Source organism: Astatotilapia calliptera, chromosome 5, assembly GCF_900246225.1.
Source record: "Astatotilapia calliptera chromosome 5, fAstCal1.2, whole genome shotgun sequence".
Taxonomy (NCBI): Eukaryota; Metazoa; Chordata; class Actinopteri; order Cichliformes; family Cichlidae; genus Astatotilapia; species Astatotilapia calliptera.
In genome coordinates this window covers 16,785,941-16,797,043 of record NC_039306.1, presented here as the reverse complement: position 1 = coordinate 16,797,043, position 11,103 = coordinate 16,785,941, and the positions used below count along the sequence as shown (strand labels likewise).

General features: G+C 38.8%; 1 protein-coding gene across 2 annotated transcripts; it reads left to right on the top strand.

Moving 5' to 3' along the window:
• Positions 1 to 4,685: 4,685 nt before the first annotated feature.
• On the top strand, positions 4,686 to 7,380 carry LOC113022330 (kazrin-A-like). 2 transcript variants are annotated; one of them, XM_026167612.1, is made up of 4 exons: positions 4,686 to 4,988; positions 5,456 to 5,622; positions 5,741 to 5,837; positions 6,126 to 7,380. In XM_026167612.1, exons 1-4 carry the CDS (start codon positions 4,959 to 4,961, stop codon positions 6,285 to 6,287), a joined length of 456 nt encoding a protein of 151 aa, XP_026023397.1. In that variant the 5' UTR covers positions 4,686 to 4,958; the 3' UTR covers positions 6,288 to 7,380. The 2 variants fall into 2 exon arrangements, with proteins under 2 accessions (XP_026023397.1, XP_026023396.1); XM_026167611.1 differs by lacking the exon at positions 4,686 to 4,988 and having other exon boundaries at positions 5,099 to 5,622.
• The last annotated feature ends 3,723 nt before the right edge of the window (positions 7,381 to 11,103 follow it).

Sequence of the window (11,103 nt, the reverse complement as noted above, 5' to 3'; positions counted from 1 at the left end):
ACGCACGCGCGCGCACACACACACACACACATATATATATATATATATATATATATATATATATATATATATATATATATATGGGTTACTCTTTCTTTCATGTAGACATATTTATGCTGTATTATTATAATTGTCTTAATGTTTTATGCTTTTTTTTTTTATATATAACTGGAGACTTGAAGTACTGCTGTTCATATGTAAATAGGAGCTATTGTGAAACTAGTGTTTTACTGTAAATGCTATTTGTTTTTTGTTACTTTTACAGTTGCTTTTTTCATACTTTGCAACATTTATTTCCATATTATTCACAGTCTTGCAGGCCCAAATCTTACTATGAAAGGATAGAAATGATAAATTACTAGACTTTTGGTTTCCTGTTGGTTTGAAAACACTCGTTGAGAGGTAATTCTGTTACAGGATTGTCATCACGTTCCTATAAATGCTGGCTCACAATGATTTATTTACAGCACTGTGGGCACCAGGGAAGTTTTTTTGTGGATATTTTGTAAGCTAGTAATCATTTTAATAATGCTCTCGTACTGGCCATTGAGGGTTTCTAGAGTCGGTCTTCTGTAGAAATTGTAGATGTGAGCAGGCGTATTCAGACGCACCTCTCTCACCTGCTGTCAAAACCATGTGCAAGTGCCAAAGTTTAAAGACTCAGTCACTCCATCACTGTTAGCACTAGCCTCGTAGCATTGTTTATGTCTGACTCATTTTTTACAGAGAGCTATCTAACATGTGCCTATACGAGATGAACGAATGTGCATTAAACACGTGCATGATCCCTCTGTGTTTCTTTGGTTAGACATCCATTCATTGCCAACCAAATTAATAATCTCTGCAATCCTGTGTTGCTCCTTTGTAGCCCTACCCATTTTTACCAGGTTATCTTTTCCTTGCATTTTGAATGCATGATCCTCCCCTTATTTTGCTGTTTTTTGTTTTTTATATTTGTATAGAATCCCTCCTCATTTTATAATTTTCCTTTTTTCCTTTCCTTTTTTTTGCAAATGTGGCTCTAACAAATCTGTTAAATGTTTGTAATTTAGAAAATGTTGCATAAAAGATTAAATCTATTGAAGTATTTTATTTAAAAGAAATGAGACAAACAAGTGACTTCAAATATTTATCTGCTGCAGCTGTCGCAGCCAGATGTCGAGGAGGTTTTAGCATTTTCAAAGTGAATTATAATTGAAATGAAATCTTATTTTAAAAATAAAACCACTAACTGAATAAATCCAATGTGGCAGTTTTCTATTTCGTGAGTAATGTTGGGTTGGTTTTTTGGGTTTTTTGTTTGTTTCTTTTGTCCCAGTCTAACGTGTGTGTCTCCCTCTCCTCCTGCCATTTCTAATGGCAACTCTCTCCTGCCAGTGAGTAACTCCTCATCTGTGATTACCAGCTGTCTGTTTCTTACACTCTGGGGATTATTCATATTACGTATCATGTCCATTGAAGAGTACCAGTTTGTGTCGTTTGTTTTTTGAAAACTCTTTGGAAAGATGGTGGGATTTGCATGCAGCCTTTTTTTCAGCATGTTGAGACGAATCAGTTCATCCTGGATTCGTTGGTTCGGTATGAATCAGTGTTTCCTGTTTCTTTTTTTTTTTTCTTCTTTTTTTTTTTTTGTAGATGAGGGGCTGATGGGCAGAAGCATGATGTTTTATGAATAATCCCTTTGTCTCTAATACATGATCCTAATGGTCTTAAGTCTCCTCATATGCCTCAGTTACTAGTGTTGTAACGTCTTTTACTAAGCAGTAGTTTTAGAACTGACCACCACACTGTCAGAAGAACCAAAAGACCTCTGTATTCTGAGTTCTGAGTTCAACTACTGTTTTCTATTTAGACGCATTTAAATGTGCAGTCCTATCTACTTAAAAAAACAAAAAAACAAAAAAAAACAAAGCACAGTTCATTCAAAGATACTGGCCGTCTCCAGTAAGATAATCTGGCGCCATCTAGTGGTTATATAACAATTTTTTTTCTCACGTGAACGAATTGATCTTGGTATGCAGATTTCTCCTCGATATACAGAAAAAACTGTAGTGTACTATCCCAAATGTAGTTTAGTATGGTTCCACTTTAAGGTAGACACAATACTTTTTGTTCTGCTCCCTTCTGATTGTCTCCAGATGTGTAATCTGATTTGATTTTCATATCCAACTGACCCTGAAATTCTCCTGTATGCCACACCGTAACTTCTCCTGACCAATCCAGACTCTGATAGCCTCACACAGCAAAGCCTGTCTGATGGAGAGGAGCAGCTGGACCGCCTCCAGCAGGCGGAGCTGACTCGAAACACATGCATGTCACTGTGGAGGGCAGGTGCAGTCCAGGCCTGGCTGGAGGTTGTCATGGGAATGCCCATGTACATCCGAGCCTGCTCTGAAAACGTCAAAAGTGGGAAGGTATGATTTGGTACATGTTGCTTTTTGCTGTTTGTTTACCTGTGTGTGATGTTGTTTGATGTTAGCAGATGGACATGTTGAGGTGTTGTGTTTGTTTGATAGAGAGCTATATTTCTGCTCTTTAGGTGCTTCTAGGCCTGACGGATGATGATTTAGAGCTGGGCCTGGGTATCAGTAATCCAATTCATCGCAGGAAAATAAGATTGGCTATTGAGGATTACAGGAGAGCTGAAGGGGACCAAGGGTGAGTAACAGCCAAATAAAACTGCAGAATAACTAATGTCATGTTTTGGGGGGTTAAAAAAAACATGACCTCAAAATCTTCATTTTCTCTGTGCATACTTTTCTTTAAAAATATACAGACAGGGATAAAAATGGAACGTTTTGAGTTAAATATGTGCCACTGAAGCAGACATTTCTGGCTCAGAGTATGAGAGACGACTCCATCCATTTTCTACCACTTATCCAATTCAGGCTGGAGCATGTCCCAGCTGTCACTGAGCATGAGGCGAGGTACACCCTGAGCAGGTTGCTAATCTGGTGGACTGCTAACACAGAGAGACCTTCACACCTATGGCCAATCTAGAATTCCACTTAATCTAACATGCATGTCTTTGGGAGGAAGCTGTAGTAGTATGAGTTAACACACGCAGGTGCAGGGAGATCATGCGAGCTCCACAAAGAGAGGTCTCAGCTGGCCTTTCATTTTGAACCCAGCAGCTCCTTGCTGTGTCTGCCAAGAGAAAGCTTGTGTGATAAGAAGCCTTTAAAGCTATGTATTGTAAAAATATATATATTTTATATATTTTAAATAACGGATATCAACACGAAACTTTCCAAGTCACTTTTATTTAGATGGGTTTTCTGAAATTTTAAGTTTAATATGCATGGGTATTATATCAAAGGATATTCAGTAATATGTATATATGCACTTCAGACACAGAGAAGTAAAATAAACACCTAAATGTGTATTTTAGGACGCTTTTCTGTACTTGTTTTACTTGCTTAGTCTGATAAATGCTCCCAAATAAAGGCAGGAATATAAGTAGCAAATTTTCCACCTTAATGGTTTTTCTTTATTTTTACTACTTTCTACATTGTAGATACATGCTCAAGACATCAAATATATGAAGCAGGATTAATGGAATTATGTAGCAAAGAAAAAATAATGAATAACTATAAATATGTTTTATATTTTAGATTCCTCAAAGTAGCCATCCTTTGCTTTGCTGACAGCACTCCAAACCCTTGGCCTTCTCTCAATGGGCTCCATGATGTAGTCACCTTAAATGGTTTTCACTTCACAGGTGTGCCCTGTCAGGGTTCATTCGTGGACTTTCTTGCCTTCTTAATGGGGTTGGGGCCATCAGTTATGTTGTGCAGAAGTCAGGTTCGTACACAGATGACAGCCCAATTTGACAACTGTTACAATTCATATTATGTCAAGAACCAATCAGCTAAGTAAAGAGAAACGACAGTCCATCATTACTGGGGTCAGTAATGATGGACTGGGGATTGGAGTCATTACAGGACAATGACCCCAAACACACCTCCAGGTTGTGTGAGGGCTATTTGACCAAGAAGGAGAGTGATGGAGTGCTGCGCCAGATGGCCTGGCCTCCACAAACCTAAACGCAGTCGAGGTGGTTTGGGATGAGATAGATCGCAGAGTGATGGCAAAAGTGCTCAGCATCTCTGGGAACTCCTTCAAGACTGTTGTAAAACCATTTCAGGTGACAAACCTCATGAAGCTCATTGAAAAAATGCCAAGAATGTGCACAGTTTTAATCAAAGCAAAGGGTGGATAGTTTGAAGAATCTGAAATGTTAAACATGTTTTGAGTTATTTCACACTTTTTATGCCTTCAATGAGAATCAACAATGTAAATAGTCATGAGAATAGATACTATTTAGTGTGACTGGTAGTGTGTATATGTATATATAGATATAATGCATTTGAGTAAAACAACATAAGGAGTGCATGAAATATGATGTATTTAAACAAATGTTATTGTTTGATATTGCTGATCACAGATTATCAAAAGCATCTGAGATGGACCATCACTGGGTTGCAACATCATGGCTGAGTGATGTTGGACTGCCTCAGTACTCCCAGACCTTTCAGTCTCACTTGGTGGACGGACGAGTGCTTAACTCGTTGAACCGCAGAGACCTGGAGAGATTTCTCAACATCAGTGACCAGTTCCATCAGACCAGTCTACTTCTGGGAATCCAGCTGCTGCAGATGCTCAGCTTTGATAAAGAGGTCAGACTATATGATAACAGATTCATGACTGGCGTTATTCAGCAATCTTTCTTCGATCACTGCATGACTTTCACTCAGCTACAGTGACAAAACTACATGCTTATCTGCGGTAGCTGGAGTCACACAGTAGCTTGTAATGCTCCATTATCTCATTGGCCTCTGCCACATTAGTGCTTGCACTGCTATCTTTGTGTGGTGTTTTTAAAGGCCCTGCAGGCACGGCGGACAAAATGCGAGCACCAAAACCGGGATCCCATTGTTTGGACATGTCACAGAGTGATGAAGTGGATCAGAGACATTGACCTCAAGGTGGGTGGGGCGGTCAGTGATGGCATTCCCCTCTGCGCTGGAGATTTCTTTGCCAGACTGGAACCAGATACCGCAAAGTATGGGTTTTTAAGAATCCCTCAAAAATAATGATAGCTTTGTTTCTTTGAAGCCTCAAACCACTGAAAGAATACAGAAGAATAACAGTAGTGTACACTCAGTAATGGGGAATAGACCACACAGCGTGAGGGTTTTTTTTTTAGTTCTGCAATATACCGACATACTTATTTTGGGCAACATGTGGTGAACACTTATTATGACCCACAAAGACAAACCAAAACTGTTTTTAAAAGCTTTTTTGTTGTGTACTTGTAATTACTACCAAATTAAACGTTAAGACCAGGGAGCGATTTCTGCAAGGTTAGTTATTTTTCAGCTAACACTCACTGATGAGCACACTGAGCAAACTGCATCATCTTAATCCAACGCTTCTCTCTTGTGTTGCTCAGGAGTTTGCAGACAATCTTCAGGGTAAAGGGATTCATGGTGCAGTGATGGCTTTGGATCAGTCTTTCGACACAGATGCCATGGCCAAAGCCCTGGGCATCCCCAGCAACAAACACATGCTTCATCGGCACCTGTATGAAGAGATGAAGTCACTCGCTGTCCCTCTCAGGTAGATTAAAAGTCCTACTTGCATACCTTCATATTCTATCCTGTAAATACATTTGTATGTATATATTCTTGGATGCAATCTCCAAACAACAACGTCTTGTAACACCTTATGTTTATAGTAATACCGAGCAGGAGACTGAGGTGATTGGTTGTTCCTCTCCTGTTGCTGTTAACCGTTTTGCTGATGAGAGGATGTCTATAAGAAGATCCGGAAAGGTATTAGACAAACTTTATAAAGACTGAAATGTGCAGTGCTGTGCAGATCCTTTTTGATATGTCACATGTTTAGATATATACTAAGTATGTGAGTACACTAGAATAAGAAAAGAAGAATCAGTAGTTGGCTACTAAAGTCTTGTGGTCAGATTCAAACTGAGGATTCTGATATAAGACCATCATAAACACTAATTACTTTTTAGCTGATAATGTTTTATAAACAGGCAAATGTCTCATCTTTAAAGAAACTCCATATTCTGTTTTCAGCCTTTTTGATTTTTTTTCCAGAGTCCGCTGAGGTTACGAGCAAACAGCCACTCAGTGGAGCGAAGTCTGGGCTTCCACGGCAGCTGCAGCTCTCTGCCCAGAGAGGCCAGAGTTCAGGCGGTTCCCCGAGCCAAAGGCAGCCCGATGCACACCTACAAGAGTGTCGAAATCACCAACGTCTGAACCAGCTTCAGCCATCGAGATCTTAACCATTGTTTACATTTTTGTTGTGTTGCAGTTGTTTACAGCTGAGAAACACTCACACTGAGCCACACTAGAATTATAGGAAGAGAATGTCTTAAAGGGGTATGCCACTCGATTTAGTAATCTGACATCTTTAGAGAAGCATTTACTGAAGACAAATAAACTTTATCATTGTGACCTGATGGACTTGAAAGGAAGATAACTTAATAGCTAGGTTCATTTTTTATTTTAATTTATTTTTAAACTACGTATTCCAAGACTTTTATATATTATTGGAAAAATCATACCGGTATTTGTATGATAGATGGGAAGGCTTAAAACAGGCTTCACACAGTTATATAATTGAAATTAGTGCTCTTTTAATGCCTTATATTACACTGGTCCATATGATCTTCACAGCACTGTTACTATTTATTACTGCTACTTTTTAACATGTTTGTTTTTTTAAGCTGCAAGTGAAAAACTCTGTTAATGACAAAAGAAAAGTTGTTATAACTTACTTTCAGTGTAAAGATACAGCACATATCAGCTGTTATTCAGAATAGATGAGGGCCCTGTTCTTCATACATGGCTAACCCAGTTAACCAGACATGAACACTGGATTTGTTGACTGGATGTTTCTAAAATCACAGAAAGCTGTACAGAACAGAGACATCTGGAGTGCGATTAAGGTGATGTGTTTTTTTTTTTGTTGTTTTTTTTTTTTGCAACTTACAAAGTGCATTTAAATTACCAATCATACGTCAAAGGACTGTAAATTAGTATTCAGTTTTAGAGGCATTCACAGGTGTACTACAAGAGCTTTGAGATGGTTGAAGACAGCTATTTTGTTAGGTACACGTTGTTAGGTTCAGCTGCTTAGTAACACAAATATTTAATCGGCCAATGACAATCCCAGTGGCTCAGTTCATTTACATAGATGATAGACATGGTCAAGAGGACCTGCCAAAGCATCAGAATGGGGAAGAAAGGTGATTTCATTGACTCTGAATGTGGCGTGATTGTTGGTGCCGGGCTGGTTTAAATATTTCAGAAACTGCTTATCTGCTGGGATTTTCCCAGTCATCCCTATCTCCACAGTTTACAGAAAATGGGCCAAAAAAGAGAAAATATCAAATTCGTGGCAGTTTTCTAAGACGAGAAGCCTTGCTCATGTCCAAGTAGAATCAAAAATTGGTTGTAAACCCAATTTACAACCAAGGCATGCAGGACAGCAGCCATGCTGAAGACTGATTCCATACTGGGACTTGAACCTGTGTCAACTTTGTGGAAAAAACAGAAATCCTACAACTGCTAGACCATACGGGACTTAAATGAAGAAGAGAGAGATTATTTTCACGTGAGAACCCAGATAGATAGATTTTGTTTGATATTGTGTGTAATAATAATAGTTTTTGGACAATAACTTAAGAGAAGAAGCTAATGAGATGATTCTCAATTCTGCTCTGACATTCAGATGGTAGGGTCAGAATTTATTATAAAAAATATGAAAGCATGGATCCATCCTGCCTTGTATCAGTAATATCAGTGACGGTGGCGTAATGGTGCAGGTGCATATTTTCTTGCCACACTTTCAGCCTCAGTACCAGCTGAGCATCATCTAAACTCCACAGCCTTCCTGAGTATTGCTGCTGACCATGTCCATCCCTTCATTCATGTTTAATATTTCGTGTTTTGTCTCTGTGAAACTGTTAAACTCCTGAAGAATGGCAGTAAAATACAAAACCCAAAGGTTTTTCTCATCTCTCTATTTTGATCTACCTCGTCACCTTCTCCCGAATCGCCCTGCCATTGACTCAGAAATTGATCAGAAGCCAACTTCAACAAAGTCTTACTTCCTTAAATGCATCTGGAGGAGAGAGGAGGCCCAGGCCTGTCCTTTGCAGAAGCCTTTACAATACTTGTGCCATAAAAAAAAAAAAAAAAAAAAAGCATGATGCTTAACTTGTCATGCAATGCCACTTTGGTCATTACCACTGTTACTATCATCTGCCAGAGATCATAACATAAAGTGGCAGGCTGTAGGAAAAAAAAAAAGAAAACAATGAACTGACAATGAAGCTGTGCCACGTATCGTATTTAATTGGGATCACTGGGAAATGACAGGTCAGAATGTTTCCAGTTTTTGTTAAAAGCCTATTGTCTCAGCTCTCTCTCTGTTAGTGCAATCACATGCTCAGCATTCAGCCAGTATTATGCCTCTCCATAACTTTTCCCTTGAACTTTTATTTGGGATTAACAAACCAATCCTAAAGGAGGCTGAGAGAATCAGATTAGATTGACGAGACTAAACCAGCTTCTTGTAACCTGAAAAAAGTATTTTAGCCTAAATTCCTTCAGATTGAAGAACAGGGCCCTCAAGTGCCATCAGCTCTAAATGTGTAAGATGATGCTACTAAAAACAATGACATGTGAAGTGTGTGTCTTCTTCTGACAGTTGGTATACCCATAATTATGTTTTTTTTAATGTAAAAGATGATGCAGTGTGATATGTAGATAAATCTGTGGAATGTTGGATTAAGAATGTGGTAATGTATAAAGACTCCACATATGTGTATTGTGTGAACTGTGAGGAAGGCAAAACTTTGTGCCATTATACTATGAAGTTAATGGAACAGTGTATTCTGTACAGTTTTGGTCGTGTTTTATAATGCACAGCTGTTCCTGAGCATGAGAACACTCATTAAATGCCACCGCTGGGACTTGCACAGAGCCACACCGAGTGTGGCTGAAACCTTGAGGTTACTTCAAATAGCAGAGAACAGGTTTGTCCGTCTCTATCTGGGCGTCTCTTTGACTCACCAAAGCGAAACTGTTTAAGCGGGAAGATCAGACCAGTTCAAACCTGTACAGAGAAAGAAGACAGGGACATGCAATGTATTTGCTTTTAACACATGACATATACATCTCTTTGCAAAGCAGTACAAGCTTTTCATACATGTCAACATGAAAGTGGATTTATTGTAAATTGTTGCATAAAATGTAAGACTGTTATTGTTATTTTTGAGGAGAAATGCATTAAATTTGTGTTAACAAACTCAGAATGTAAAGTTGGTCCAGATGTAAATTATTTTTTCTTCCAAGGGTTTTGAAAATATATCTTTCTGTTTGCATACGACACTTCTGTGTTATCTTAAAAAGAAGCTCAGAATGGTCACATTAGCCTGTTGAGTTGGTTATTATAAGAGCTCGCATCATAAAAAACTATATGGACATTATTCTCATTTATTTTTTATTAATTGCAGTGATCTGACTGACCTTATTCTCTGCTCAAAGATCACCGTATGAGAGCAAGATGAATTTGTGTCACTTTAGCACCAGAAGGTTGTGCCACATCTGGCAAGAAATAATAATAATAATAATAATAATGGATTGCATTTATATAGCGCTTTTCAAGACCCTCAAAGCGCTTCACAATTCTACTATTCATTCACTCTCACATTCACACACTGGTGGAGGCAAGGTACAGTTGTAGCCACAGCTGCCCTGGGGCAGACTGACAGAAGCGAGGCTGCCATATCACGCCATCGGCCCCTCTGGCCATCACCAGTAGGCGCTAGGTGAAGTGTCTTGCCCAAGGACACAATGACCAAGACTGTCCTAGACGGGGCTCGAACCGGCAACCTTCCGGTTACAGGATGAACTGCCAACTCTTTAAGCCACGATCACTCCTGTAAATGGTAGCAGTTTGCATTTAACAAACACAACATGGCCCAAGTATAGACACTACTAGCATGGAAAGGGTTAAAGCTGACTAGTACAAATTAAGATAGCATTATGGCCCATTAGCCATTGCTGTACTACAGGCTGTAGTGCACTCTGACCTCTTGGCGTCTAACCAGAGCAGGTCCCAAGGACCTTGGCACACAAGGCACCTTGGCACCTGCCACTACAAAAGTGTATGAGGCTTCACATTTAAATATTTCCGTTAATCCCAGTAATTATCTCAAACTAAAATCACTGGTAGTGTTAGGGATCTCCTCTATCACTGACCCAAGATATGGAAAAAAAGACACTTTCTAAACTATAGCTGACAAAAACGACCGCACCAACAGCTCTTCTAGAGCTTTCATTAGGATTATTAGGATTTTCATAAGGATTTAAATAAATAATTGAATCCCCTGAAGGTCATGTGATAAACGGCCTTTTTCTATAAAGATGCTCTCTTAGGATCTTATCACGGGAGCTCATTTTCTCTTTTAGATACCAAAGATACTTTGACAAAGCATGTAGTTACTTACTTGAATAATCAGGCCCTACCTTATTTTAAGCTTTCAGGCCCCTCTGCAACCATTAGTTATTATTCATTTCTGTCTTGTGTTCCTCCTCATACACAACCGGTCTCGGCAGATGGCTGCCCCTCGCTGAGCCTGGTTCTGACAAAGTTTCTTCCTCTTAAAAGGGAGTTTTTCCTTCCCACTATTACCAGGTGCTTGCTGTATTAAAGCACCTTGAGGCAAGTGTTGTTGTGATTTGCAGCCATATAAATACAATTTAATTAAATGTAAACAATAAATATTTATAAGCAAAATTATGAGTTCAATAAATGCACCCTTAATAAATTCACCAGCAACTAAATAACCAAGATTTGCTTATTTTTATTTTTACAGAACATAAATATTTTACTCTGGGCTCTGAAATACTGTCTAATTCCTGTAAGACAATAGTTTTATTGTTCTAATATCTAATTGTGTGTGTCTGTAATTAATACAGTTAATACATCCAACATTAATCGTGTTGTACAATACAATTACTTTATTTCAATAAGCTGTTTCTGGGCGTCTCCTTGTACCAC